At 44.0% G+C, this 14,091-nt stretch overlaps 1 protein-coding gene across 1 annotated transcript; it reads right to left on the bottom strand.

Annotated features, from left to right (window-relative positions):
- Positions 1-72: 72 nt before the first annotated feature.
- On the bottom strand, positions 73-6,459 carry faah2b (fatty acid amide hydrolase 2b). The gene is made up of 11 exons (XM_068587502.1): positions 6,161-6,459; positions 5,281-5,363; positions 4,569-4,705; positions 4,266-4,475; positions 4,047-4,166; positions 3,802-3,937; positions 3,441-3,558; positions 3,224-3,343; positions 1,652-1,760; positions 1,101-1,289; positions 73-706 (listed from the first exon to the last, which is right to left on the bottom strand). Exons 1-11 carry the CDS (start codon positions 6,350-6,352, stop codon positions 531-533), a joined length of 1,590 nt encoding a protein of 529 aa, XP_068443603.1. The 5' UTR covers positions 6,353-6,459; the 3' UTR covers positions 73-530.
- Positions 6,460-14,091: the final 7,632 nt, after the last annotated feature.

Genomic DNA, 14,091 nt, shown 5'->3' with positions numbered 1-14,091 from the left:
TGCCTTCCCCTCTCCAAACGTTACACATCTGGTTTAACTTGAGTTGGTAGTTAAAGAACAACTAGGAAAGTCTTCAGACTTACATTTTTTATTAAATTTAATCAAGTAGCAGCATAAATTTCCCCACAGAAGGACTAATAAAGGATTATCTTATCTTATAAAGCAGGCTCTATGCAGCATTCCCATTCCCACTGTGACTAGTGTCAGTGTGTTAAAACACGTTGTACCCTCCACATCTACCCACAAGATCTCTTCAGATTGGCTTAACCGGGTCAAACTTCACCTTTTACGTTACATTAATGGACATTTTGCAGTCTGGTAAATCTCAGAGTAAATTATGAAAATCATGTTACAGGAAAAACCCATGAGTGCAAACCCCTCTCCCATTTAAACATTCAGTGATCCGATTGTTCCTCTTTGTGCACTACAGCAAGCAGCGAGGCCGACAGCAGATTACCACAGTCTTCAGTCCGACTGGCTCTCTGGAGTCTGAAGATTTGGTAATGGCCGGTGGCTCGTGAGGTTTGGTTTTAGTTGGCCCCGGGGTCCCTCCAGCCTCCGAACGCCTTCTCCAGGTACAGCGCCACCTCCAGGGTCAGGCGGTCCTGCAGCTTCCCGGCTCCGACCTGCAACCCCAAAGGCAGCCCTTCCTCGCTCAGACCCAGAGGGCACTGGGTGACCGGCAGCCCGAGGATGTTGATTGTACCTGGAAGAGGTAGGAAAGTATGCACGGGAAATAAGACGCAGGGGCCCAAACTGAATAAGTAGAGGAGATCTATCGATACAGGATATATCAGAAGCTACTGTCATGATCGACTTAGAATAAAGGGAGTCAAAGTAATGTGTAAAAGAAAACTGAAGCGGTATTTAATCCTTCCAAAGAAAAGTGTTGTAACCCAGTGAACAAACACTCATCTTTTAAACTCGCACATTAACTGAAATATCCAAATTTCAACCTTTAAAATCGTACTAATTAAATCGCATTGCATCTTATAGAAGATGCTCTGAGAAGAACTTTCTTTCCCGGATACATTTCTTACACCGTTAGATTGACACAGAGGCAGGACTGATACATTTTTTTAAAAAAAGTCAGGACTGACCCGTGTAGGCGCAGTCCGGTACACGGAAGAGCGGGTGGTGGTGTTTGGGAGCCACCCGCGGGTGCGAGGGGAAAAGAAAAACCCCGTCGGTGCCCAACAGCTCGTCCAGCTCCTTCTGCAGCTTCTCCTTCTGCTGAATGATGAAGGCAGAGGGTTCGCCGACGTGGATCTTCTCCAGCAGGGCCAAACCTGAACACACACACACAAACATACGCTGGTTTCACAGCTACCAACAAGTACACGATTGTGCAAAAGGATTATCTTCTCATTCGTTGTTTTATTTGACATAACCGATGCCTAGTTTCCAAATATGAAATTGCGTTTCATTTTGCACAGTATTGTTTGGAGAGCCAAGTCATCGTGAAATATATCATTACGTTAATGAACTGCCAAATGGATTTCTTTGTATAATTAACATTTATTGCAATAATCAAAGCATCACCACTTTTCAAATTTATCATCTTGAGTTTTAGTGGTAAAAACACAGTTCTTGATGATTTGTGTCTTTTAGATATTAACAAAGAAACACCTAAATGATTCAAAACAGTTACCGATAGCAGCCATGGTGTGCTCCGATTTTCCCATCATCCATTTCAGCAGCTCCCAAAAAGGCCACACGGCTTGTCCTTGTCCCATGAGCTCAGAAAATGGCTGAGGAGGCTGAGGAGAGGAAACAGTTCAGGACAGTTTATCATCCGCTTGACATTTCTCTCAAATTTCGAAGGCTTTGCATACCCATGCTAAATACAGAATATCTCCTCAACCACAAGGGCTGTTTGAATCATTTCAAAAAGGTTTAACATACAGAAAACAAGTGTGAGACCAGTTATGAAGTTCATATAGCGGTATGCGTGCTACTGGTTTATTGGTTGATGATAGAACAGGAAAGAAAAAGCAAAACATTAACTTTTAGTTTGACTTTTGAATATTTCTAATGATTTATTTAGTGCACATTTCGTGTCCCGTAGTTTCAGGTCCGCTGAAAGCAAAAATACCTTAAATTTCTTCCTGGACCTTGAACGCCTCTTGTTCCACAACAGAGGAGCTGTGCTCAAGCAGATGCACCAATACAGACCAAATCAAGCTTTGTTTAATCCATAAGTAAGTCCTATTTCAGTTATATGGCTGGAATGTGGTTGATATGTGGCTGAAGCTTTGTCTGATGGTGGTTTTGTAGGTCATAAGTTTTCCAGAAAAGGTGCGCCAATCATGTGTGGCATCAAGCTAGGGATATGAAAATGTGTATGTTCATAATTTGGGGAGCTCTGTCAAGTTACTTTCGAGTCATATTTATGGTTTATGTTAATCTTTATGGTTGAAGTGTGTTATAAACATGTAAAATGGACTCGTATGCTCTTGTAAGGCCAAGCGCTGCAGTTTATGCCCTCCTTGTGTTGACTGTCTACAGTCTCACACTGAGAGTGTGTGATCCTTCATTAGCGTCCCAACTGTACTGTGAGCGAGTTATCTCACCTGTATTTAATTTAAAACTAGTATTTATTGGTCTTTGAAGCAGTACTGAACAGGTACTACACACTAAAAATCTCTCTCTCTCCCACTTGAGTGAAAGAAAAAAAGAAAGCAGCCAGAATAAAGAAGTTATTGTGTCACTAATCTGCTTCTGGCCAACCTCACAGGGTTTATCTCGTTCACAGTGATACCGTTCTGTACATGTTCTGAGCTTAATGTGGATACTCGCAGGAAATATTTGTCTTTTCAGTTCGAAGAGTAAAGCCAGTTTTTCCCGTTTGTGCACGAGACTGCTGGAAGATCTGTTCACCACCGATCTCATCTGCAGCAGTGGATGTACAGAAATGTAGATTAAAAAAAAACACTTCAGACCAAAGAACTCACATAAGGTGGTACGTGGCAATGATTCATCAGACCAACTGAAGGTCTTTGTTCCCGTTTGTTCCCGTTTGTGTGATGCTGGGCGTCTGCAGCTAAACAGATTAGTGAACCATTTCTTGGCAGCATGCCGCATATAGGAGCTGTTCAATGGCCTGCTCTCTTTCACTTATTAGATAGAGAGCCTGACTCTTTTGTTATCCTTCATTCTGCGGCCTGGAAACTTATAAAAAAAAAACAACCTTGACACGCTGCCGCGGTTCAGGCGGGCCTACCTTGCCCTCCTTGTCGGGGAGACCCATGTAGGTGTTCCAGATCTGGAAGCCGTAGCGGAGCTCAGGGAAACGCACTTCTTGGACGTTCACTCCGAGGTCGGCCTCCAGGCGCTCCACCACCTGGAGGAAGGAGAACGTCGTTAAGATTGAAAACCTTCCCGATGATGCAACTTTTTACCCACGAAAAAAAAAAGACCAAAAGTTGTCCGAAACGCACCTTCCTCTGAATCTCAATGAGCTCTTTGCTGACTGGGTACGTCAGTGGGGAGCCGCCGTCGTGAGGGATGGTGAAGAACCGCAGCGTCTTCAGGTCCACCTTTCTGTCCAAGGACAACCTGAAGAAACACCGCAACTTTAGACAAACGTTGCTCCTCAACGATTGGCTCTTAGCCCAAACTTTCAGGGCGTTAATGATATTTTCAGCATCATATGGCAACTCTCGTGATATGAATGTGCATGTGTCTCTCGGTGACTCCGATAAAACATTACCATGTTGCCCAAGAAAGCCCGCACGCAAATGAACACCATCACTGCACCGGCAAAGAGAACTCCTAGCAGCTCTGAATACGAGCGCTTACATGCGAGCGTTGGGTCCCGCCATGATCTTCAGCATCGGCAGCAGGTCCTCGGCGTAGCGGCACATGGGACCGCTGCTGCAGTACTCGTCTTGTCTTCCGGAGCAAGGCGGGTACTGGTTCTCCAGGGACAGGACGCCTACAGACACACACAGACACACACATACGTCACGGTGAGGTACAACATTGAGGTACAATGAAAGACTGGCTCGCATTTATATCCACATCGGACTCTTCGTTTCTCTCACCAGGTGTTGTTTTATGGCCAAATATTCCGCAGAAGAAACAGGGCATGCGGATGCTGCCGCCGATGTCCGAGCCGACGCCAATGACCGCGCCCGCTCCTCCCAGTATGCTGCCCTCCCCGCCTGAGGCAGGCGAGGGGAAATGAGAGAACACGATTGGTCGGTTTGCTCCAACACAATCAGGGGGACACAGTTAGCCGTTCTGAACACACGCTTCCGAACCTGAACTTCCTCCCGGTATCCTCTCGAAGTCGTACGGGTTGTTGGTGACGCCGTGGAGGTGGTTGTTGGACTCGGCCCACATGCACAGCTCGCTGGTGTTGGTGACGCCCATCGGGATGGCGCCCGCTCGCTTCAGCAGGGCCACCGGAGGACAGTCGACCGTGGACACGACCCCTTTCCTGGAGATCATACCCGAGGTGTAGGGCATGCCTGCAAGATGGAAACTTGTTCAAAGTGTTGTCGCTTTTTCAAGCGATGCAAGTCACTCGATGCGCGCTCAGAGCAGTGACTTCTGGAGGTTACCCTGGAGGGCAAAGGACTCCTTGACAGAGAGCGGGACGCCCAGTAAAGGCAGTCGATCCTCCAGCACCTCCTCTCCTCCGGTTTCCTCCTCGATCAGCTTGTCCACCTGCGACGCCTCCTGGAGCGCAGCGTCAAACCTGGGCGGAGAATCCATTCGACCCAAATCTGTTTAATAACTGTTCTCAGAATCAGAAACTTTTTATTGCCACGTGAGTTCGTACAAACGAGGAATTTGTCCTGGCGGAAGGTGCATCACAACAACAACAACAGCAACAACAAAGAACATTTAACTATACAAGAGAAAGTATAAAATAACATTTGGATAAAAACAAGTAATAAGTAAGTAAATAAGTAAGGTGCAGTAAATATGCAGTAAATAATTAGCGATGCAATTAAAAAATAGGAAATAAAGGGGTAACGATCAATAATAACAATAATAAGAGTAAAGGTAAGTTAAAGTAAAGTGCACGGAATGAGGTTATGAATTATTGAAAGTGACAGGTGATGGGTAAAGTGGCGAGTGACTTTAAATGTATGGAGGGATGTGCAGAGGAGAGAAGGGAGAGAAGCGAAGGTCCTGGGGGAGACAGAGTCAGTCAATGGGGGATCCGGGCTCTGTTGATGAGCCCGACTGCTGCTGGGTAAAAACTGTCCTGATGGATTTCAACAAACATAACAAGTATCAGGGGACAGAGGAAGGATTCTTTCTTGCCTGTCTTTTATGACGGCGTTCAGAAAAGGGTTGACTTCCTGGATCCGGTCGATGTAGGCTCGCACCACCTCGACACTAGACACCTGCAGACACACACCGGTCAGACTATACAGGTGCTTTATAGATTCACCTCAGGGCATTGCTCCAGGTGAGACATGGCCCAAGGTGGTCCGAGACAGAGAAGAGAGGGGGAAAATACCTTTTATAATATTATTTGTACATAGATGTGGTCTTACAGGTGGGCTGCAGTTTGTATTTTACATTATTGTGCTTGTTTTCTGATGCTTTTATACAAAGCAATAAGTGCATTAAATCTCCAGTACAAACTCAGAACAACAATCAAAAAAGGTACAAATTACAAAGTGCTACTTTAAAAATTAATGAATTAGTCAGTTTATAATCTGTAAAACTGGAGATATTCACATCTCACTTTCTTAAACTGGAGCTTTTTGCCTAAAAAGGTGTTGGACAGATAAGTTGAATGCTCCCCCTCCTCCAAAACACTGCACTTGCCTAACAAAGTAAAACACACAATGACACGCCTTTTAAGGAAAGGGCTGTGAGGCAATTGTAGCGGCTGATAATGTTGAGTCCACTTTACAACGTGCATTTGTTAAATTAGGGGCTCAGGTACTACCTGGCTGTAATGAGACTAAAATAAAAAACAAGCTCCAGGGAAATGAAATAAACACACTGACAAGATATTGAGAATGACAGCTATTTTTAGCTGTCATTCTCAATATCTTGTCAGTGTGTGCTGCAGCTTTTTAGAATCTAAACAAAGTAAGAAGTGACCGTTAATTATGAATTAGCCAATTAAATCGCGCGAAATCACGTCCTTCCAGCGGCGCGCGTGCCCGCCGCGTGCCCGCGTACACACCTCTTTTCTCCGGATCCTCCTCGCGAGTTCCGTCGCCGACACGAGCAGCAGAGGGTCGCGGACCGGCGGCAGCTGCTCGCCCGCCGCGGGGGCCTCTCTGCGCGGGGACAGCAGGCAGAAGAGCCCGTAGAGGAGCCCCGTGACCGCTTTCAGGAGCCAGACCTGGAGCTTCTCCAGGCGGGACAGCGCCATGTTTTGCACCGCGGGGCGGAGGACGCGGGGTCGGCGGCTGCTCGCTGTGGTCGCGCCGGACTGAGCTGCTCGCTGCCGGGTGAACTGTGGGAACACTGGTTCAGAAAGCTGCTACATCACCTGGACGCCGCTGAGGCGGGGCAGACCGGAAACGCGTGCTTTTATTTTGTTATTTTATTTTTTTTCTATCTAAATAACACTTGTACGGGTAATACGGGTGTTTTAATGTTTTGTGTTGTTGTTGTTGTTGTTTTTTTACAATTTATTTATTTCGCGAGTAAAGAAATATTTATTTACTTATCGAAAAAAAATTACTGTCAAATTACAGAGTAAGAACTGTAGCTGACACCTCACAATATTCATCTGTAGGACTAGAAGAAGACCATGAGATGGAAAAAGATCATATTTAGATCTTGATTCATATGTATTTATTCCCTTATTATGAAGGTCCATAATTCACTTTAACTCAAACTTGTATGCAATACAGTGAGACTTACAGAGTCGAGTTTTATTTTGAAAATAATGAACGTAATAGATCCTTTATTGATGACCTATATTGGCCAGTGAGGTATCAAAGTTCAAGTTTGGGCTTTGCAATTATCTCTCTTGTGCAAATTCATGAACATGTGAAGTCTGTCTGTCATGAATTAAAATTCATAGTTTCACAGAATATTTACTTTAGTCTTCAGACAGAAGACAGACAGGTCCTGTTTCAGAGTCAAAGACATGTCACTGAGAATATACAATGAGATACAACTCCTTAGGTTGCTTATTGTGTGGTTTATTCTGTGAACAACAGGCTACTGTGTGCGCAGCCTACACCAAGACAACAGACACTGACTTCACTGACCTCCTGAAACCAGTGGTTACTATAACCAGTCTTCTTATCTAGAACAACTTCTTCCTGTCTCCGTTACAGTATGTTCTGTTCATTTCTACAATGTAGGTCATACTAATTCCACCCTCTGATAACAGTTTCTTGATCTTCTCTGCTGACATTCATTCCTTTAAGGTCTGTAGTTTTACGAATGGACACTATCCCAGAGTTAAGCTTATTCATCTAGAAAACTATACATACCTTGGAGTGTTACAATAGCGATATCATTTTATTCCATGTGTCCATCCAGTCAAATTGGTGAGACATAAACTTAATGTGCAATCATTTTTGCATGTGACTAAAATCTACCAATGCTGAGAAAAAAAAAGTTTTCTTTTGGTGGAAGTTACTGAGATCGTTGACTCAAGTACTTTTTAACTTCACTCAATGAAACCCAATCTTCACACATCTACTCCTAACATATGTAACTATGTTATGTATTACATTCAGCGTTCATTAATATTGTTACAATATAAAAAAAAAAACTTTTATTTTTTACATTTTTTAGTTATTTTTCTCTTTCTGTGTACTATCATAAACTAATATACCACTAACACATATATAAACTTATTATCTATGTTCACAGAGGTTTTCTATATATTATAGGTTTTTAAATTATTCAAATAAACCTTCAGATATTCAATATTTACTTGAATGCAAACCAGTTACAATTGTCACCATTAAATTGGCTGGGGCTAAAAAAAAAAAAAGTTAACTACAATATACAAGATACTTCTAAGCCATTATATTACTGAGGCAACTTTGTAAACTTTCGGTATATTTAGTATTTAGTTTTCAGGTCGATGATCTTAAATTATAAACAATCAAAGCAGCGGCAACATTTTCTCAAGTATTGTTTACTTGAGTATTTACATTTGGTTTTACTTTTACTCCATTATACCCTATTTTATGTTTTAGTCCACCACGTTAATTTGACACTCTTAGGTATTGGTTACTTTTAATTTTGTATAACAATATAATATTTATTATTATGTAATTGTCAGAGTACTTCTGGCGGCAGGCAGATCAAATCTGCTCCAGTGAAGTACCGCTGTGTGGCCACTAGAGGGCAGCGCTGCTGAAGGCTGCAATGTTCCCTCTCACCTCTCATGAACAAACAGAGCACGTAGCAGCGAAAAAAACCTGCCTCTGCAATGCAGGTCAGTGGGTTAGTGGATAATCCATACTGTCTGAGTTACACTGCAGCACCAACAATCAGCTCCCACCTTGTATTTAATAAATAAAGGATTTTAAACATCAAATACTGCTTTATTTACACCTGATTTAAAACAGCCTACATCTGATCAATGCATCTAATTAGTTAAAGTTGACATTTTTAGTAATAAACATGTCTCACTCTATTGCATTTATCTGACAGCTGTAGTTACAATGCAGATTATTCTGCAGCTTGATGGTATTTTTTATGTTCAATAATATCTTTATTAACGTTAAAGCAGCTACATCAGCCTGATGTCTCACAAGAGGTTTGTGCATTCATCTTATTTGTTGAAAATGTCAACTTAGGGCTTTGAATAAAAGGAAAAGGGAAATCAGTATTATCCCCAGAGTGGCAGCAACACCCTGCTGAGCAATTTATTGATCCTCTTTTTTTTCAGGATGGACCTAATTTCACGGCCTGTTTGGAGTTTGGGAGGCAGGACGTTTCTCCCAGGCCGAGGTGAGTGCACTTTATGTTGTGTCAACTGGAGGAGGGGGGGGGATGTTTTTCTGCAACCTTTTGCTCTCGGACGTTAACCTACAGCCCGTTGGACCCATTAACACGTCGCTGAGAGGCAATACTTGAGCAAACAAACGGCGTCTTCTGTCCACACAATAAAGCGAAGACATACGCTCTCCTCGAGGGGGTGCGCCCCGTCCAAAGACATCACACGAGCGTATCAGAGTCCCAACCGAGTGAAGGAAAACACATCACTCATTACCTGTGAGGTGAAACCTGAGGCTCAGAAAACTACCGGGCATGTTGAGACAGGAGGGGGAAACCAGTGGAAAACACACAATTTGCAGTGTTTGTGTCTCTGTGTGAAGCTGCAGGACAAATGCTGCCGTCTGGGAAAGTGCATAAAGCAACATGTAACTGCACTTAACTGCCAATTATTTGGAGATTATGTCGTGTCTTTAGCATGTGCTGTTTTATGAGGAGCGTAAAGCCTTTGTGAAAGCCGGCCTTCAGGGTAAAATGATACGGGGTCAGTGAACAACAGAGGACGGCTTCGGGCTCTTTTGTATCGATTTCCATCCTTTTTTTTCTTGCCTCTGTTGAAAATATATATATATATATATATATATATATATATATATATATATATATATATATATATATATATATATATATATATATATGCTACATGCCATCTACCTATAGCTCATTATTATGACTCTCACAATGTTGAATGAAACTGTCTGAATTCTGGTAATTTTAAACTCTGTTCTCCTTGAAAACAATCCCAACCGAGTGGATCACATAAAGTATTATCATTTAATTTTCCTAATGAGTAATAAGCCCCTCTGGTTCCAGTCGTCGCTGCTGAGTGGACAGCAATTTACTTTACTCGGATGAAGCGGCACTTTCCCTTTGATCCACTTCCCAGCGCCTCCACTCTGCTGCCCCGGAGACAAATGGAGGCAGATATGTCTGTTCCCTGAGGTGTGTGTGTGTGTGTGTGTGTGTGTGTGTGTGTGTGTGTGTGTGTGTGTGTGTGTGCGTGCGTGCCTAAGTGACCATTTTCATTAGTGAAGATAATTTACCCAGACTAGTATTTACAGAGTGGAAGCAGGTATTTTTAATGTTCTTTTTCCTCCCCTTAAATCACAATTCATACATTTTTATGGATGTTTAGCTGCTTTGTAATGCAAGCTGACTCCCATCCACTGTTAAAGAGTGCGTCACAAGGACATTTTTTCAACGAAACCATTCAGTATTATTGATAATTGGGGCCTATTTTGTCCTTTAAAAAAAGCATGTACCTCATAATGCAGCAGCACCTCCACTCGTCTACTCAGCAGTACTCTTTCATCCAGCGGGAGGAGGGGAGGTTGAAGAGATGGGGGTTGGGGATGGAGAGGAGGGCCATGTGGCACCTCCACTCCTCCACCCCGCTCACCCCTCTGCTCCTCCTTTGGGGACAGGCGTGCAGGCACAGGAGACAGCTGGTGTCCTCTAAAAACTAATTATAAAGGCCCCTGGCCCCCCGCCCGGCTCCTGTTAGGGCCGAGCGGGGGGATAGTGTGTGTGTGTGTGTGTGTGTGTGTGTGTGTTAGCGCCCACTGATGAGCCTTAACGCCGGGCCATCAGGGCGGTCAGATGGGACACACAGCAGGCTCAGGATATAGATTTTACGCTCCAGACCTGCATGTATAGGTGGAAATTTGAATTTCAGATGCAGCGTGCTGAATGTATTATTTACATTGTACACCGTATCGAAAGCAGGCGTCCTCCCCAGAGCGCTGCACAGATTTCGGGGGGTGTGAGACACAGTATGTTGTTGATTTTTGATGCTAGCATCTGGAGTAGGGGACCTGAATAGCTCAGGTGTTGGAAGCAGCAGAGCCGGGCCGTTGGTTCCTGCTGGCTGTCGTTAAAACGGGATCTGAACGAGACCGGCCTCATTAAAATCCTTTTTTTCGTCCCTCATGAGACCAGAAGGAAGATGGACTCACATTGATTTCAAGCCCAGTTCATAATGAATGAAAAAACTGTAATTGATGGAGGAGTTTGTCGTTAAAGTCGCTGTTTGATGAGTACTTTACCTTCAGCTAGTCGAAGACAAACGACTGTTTAAAGCAGGTTTTAATTTGGAGACTTCCATCATGTGAGTTTTCTTTGAGGGTTTTTGGCTTGGTTGGATTTATCGCCAACGTATCATTTGGTCCCCTCATTGTCGCTGGTGTGTTAAAGGTGCAGTGTGTAGTATTTGTAGTATTTATTGTGTTGTATTTTGGGTTCTAGTGGTGAAGATTGCAGCGATAACTAAAGCTTCTCCCAGTGTTTTGTTTGTCCCTTCTGGGCTCCTGTAGAAACACAATCAGCTGTGTGATGAGGACATAGAAGGCAACACAAACACACTTAAATACCACACACTGTTTCTTTAACAGTACACAAGCCTTTTATCAGGATGGATCAACAGGCGTTTGGTGCACTTTGACCATTTAACTTTGCACTCCTCGAACTTTTACAGTCCTTAAAAAAGGATGGAAAAACTGACGCAACAGAACTAGTGGTGTCTTTTTTATTCCCTGCATTCTTCCTCTTTATCAAAACGCGCCGACACTCCCCACAATGCACCAGGACCACAGACAGCTTGGTCAGAGAGTGTTACGTTAGCAGCCTATTTAGCCTCAAGGCTAATAGTTATTAGCACTAAACACAAAGTACAGCTGAGGCTGATGGGAAGATTGCTTGCTTACATTCTTTTAGACGCAAATACCAATTTAACAGAAAAAGTAAACACAAAATTCAAATGAAGATGCCCACATTATGTCTAGAATACTATCTACTCGCCGGTGTTTAGTTTTCTATAAAGTTAGGAGAGTTTGGTTCGATTGTTTGCTCTTCACACACATAGTTTAGTTCCTCCAGCGGTGAGTCAACAGAGGGAAATCTCTACCAAAGAATATATAGCCCCAACAGCCGAGTGATAAATTAACCCTGAGACTCGTCTGAAAGGTCAGCAGGAGTCAACATAATCTCCTGTCACACACCTGAACACACACACACACACACACACACACACACACACACACACACACATGCATGAATGCTTGCACGTTATCCCATCTCAAGACTCAAGATATAACCGTCAGTGTGATGAATAAGTCATCACCAGCTCTAAATAATAAATTATCAAATCATTATCAGCAACAATGGTGTGACTTTGGTGTTTTTCCTCTGGCTTTAGGACAGAGTCAATAAACGTACAGATAAATAATGCAGTGCGACTGCAGCGAGGAAGACACAAGCCTGCTGCCACGCCTCCCTCTGAATGTGTTAATAGTGTGTCATCGCTCTGAGGATGTGGCTGAGAGGTGTGAGCTGGCTTCACGCTGTACAACACACTTTTTTTACGGCTCTTCGGCATCCAGCACCTTCTGGGTTCCCCGCACAGTGTTCACAATCAGCTGTAGAGAGCATAAATATGCGCATCGTATCGGAGTGAGGATCATCTTTGAAGTCTCTCCTCAAGCTCAATATAACCCATTACAATGGCTTCTTTCTAACTGGTGTCTATATGAATATATATTGCAATTGGTTAATGATGCGTCTTTTCTTACAGGCTGATTTGGATTAATTTCAGGACATGGCATATATTTGTCTCCTTAAATGTTTCCCATCAGGCTAATTTACAGAGTTTCAACAGCAAAGTGTCCACTCAGCAGGTTTATAGGCAGTCGGGTGTGGAGTTAAGAGCCTTTAATTGTGTTTTTAAATGATTTTAATGCCAGTGTAGCTGGACTACAAGTATTACCACATTGTGGAGTAAACTGGTCTCTAACCTGTGACTCTTCACAGCCTCGCTGCGTCTTTACAGGATGCAAGAGACCCAACTCTCTGAAGTCAACAAAATGAATGAATGAATGAAAAGTACTTTATTAATCTCCAAGGAGAAATTTTTAAAAAATATAAATAGAAAAAAAGTGTTTTCTTTCCTCTTTTTCCTGATCATTCATCATCTTTTGACCCCCGGGATTACCAACCGGACCAATCTCAGAGTTCTATGTGTGTCCTGGTATTTTAATAACCATAAATATGTTGAGAAATTTGCACCAGTGAATTAAACCATTAGCTGAGGCCGGTCCTGCTTGGAGGTAAAATGCTATTAGCCTCGAGGATTTAGCCCAAGAGCTAATCTTTCCCGTGTGCCGCGGACCAAAAAGAACATCTTTCAAATCCTCCTGCACGAGACTGAACATATTCACAGAAAGAATAAAGGAATCCAGGGTTGGATCTACCCAACAATGAAACTATCCATGCAGCATAACGGCTCTTAAAAGGCTGTGCAGGGAATATGATACATGACTTTACTATTTGAACACATGTTGTAGTGGATAAAAAGAGTTTCGACACAACCAGACTTAGCCAGAGGCTACTGGTCTGCTGGTCTAGTGGTCTACTGGTCTAGTGGTGTGCACTGGTTTGCCACGAACGCCCCCACAGGTGCATTGTTGCGGTGATCACGTGTGGCCCCGCCCCCTTCCCCCCTCCCCTCCCTTCTTCCTTAGTCGCGTCCAATAAAGCGCAGCAAAAGTCACCGCTCCCCTTCCTTCCAGGCAACCAAACGCACACCGAGGCAGGCAGCGGGGACGTAAAACGAAACCACAGAAGCCCGGCTGTGTGTGTGCGTGTGCGTGTGTACGTGTGTGTGTCTCTGTGTGTGTGCGTGTGTGCGTGTGTGTGAAGGCGGCGCACAAAGATGATTAATTAGTCAAATAAAGCTCCAGTTACCGGGCTGCTCGGGGCTCTGCAGAGGACACCGGCGCGTACGCGTGGAGGTTACGTGGAGAGGAGAAGGCCAGGTGAGTCCGACCCTCTGCAGGGGAACACGCGTGTCTCTCGGTGCGTCAGCGTTTTTTGAAATCCTGGAGCTGAAATGTGCGTTTGCGTAGCCGCAGGGGGACTCGAGTCCGTGACAGACGAGCTCACAAACTCGCCACAGTTCGGCATCCATAATTCACAAGCTGCAGTCAGGCTGCTGGGGATCTCCGCGACACGCAGCTCCCCGCACAGCATCGGGAGGCGGCATGCGCGTGCCCCCCCCCCCCCCCCCTCCTCCAAACGTGACCGCGCGACTATTAGTGAGTACTGTCCGAGTGATTGGATCAGTTGTAACGCGCCTGTGTGCAAAGT

The sequence above is a fragment of the Clinocottus analis genome, unplaced genomic scaffold (genome assembly GCF_023055335.1).
Source record: "Clinocottus analis isolate CAN_PGR_092001 unplaced genomic scaffold, fCliAna1.0.p SCAF_21, whole genome shotgun sequence".
NCBI lineage: Eukaryota > Metazoa > Chordata > Actinopteri > Perciformes > Cottidae > Clinocottus > Clinocottus analis.
Note: the sequence above shows the minus strand (reverse complement) of the source record. Positions and strands in the feature narration are given on the sequence as shown.

Bases quoted from the DNA above. Each gene is read 5' to 3' on its own strand.
- faah2b (XM_068587502.1), bottom strand. From the start codon at position 6,352: ATGGCGCTGTCCCGCCTGGAGAAGCTCCAGGTCTGGCTCCTGAAAGCG. The intron at 4,706-5,280 runs GCAAGAAAGAAT...TTCTCCGCCCAG, and splicing joins AACGCCGTCATAAAAGACAG to GTTTGACGCTGCGCTCCAGG. The intron at 3,559-3,801 runs GTAAGCGCTCGT...GTGTTTCTTCAG, and splicing joins GCGGGACCCAACGCTCGCAT to GTTGTCCTTGGACAGAAAGG.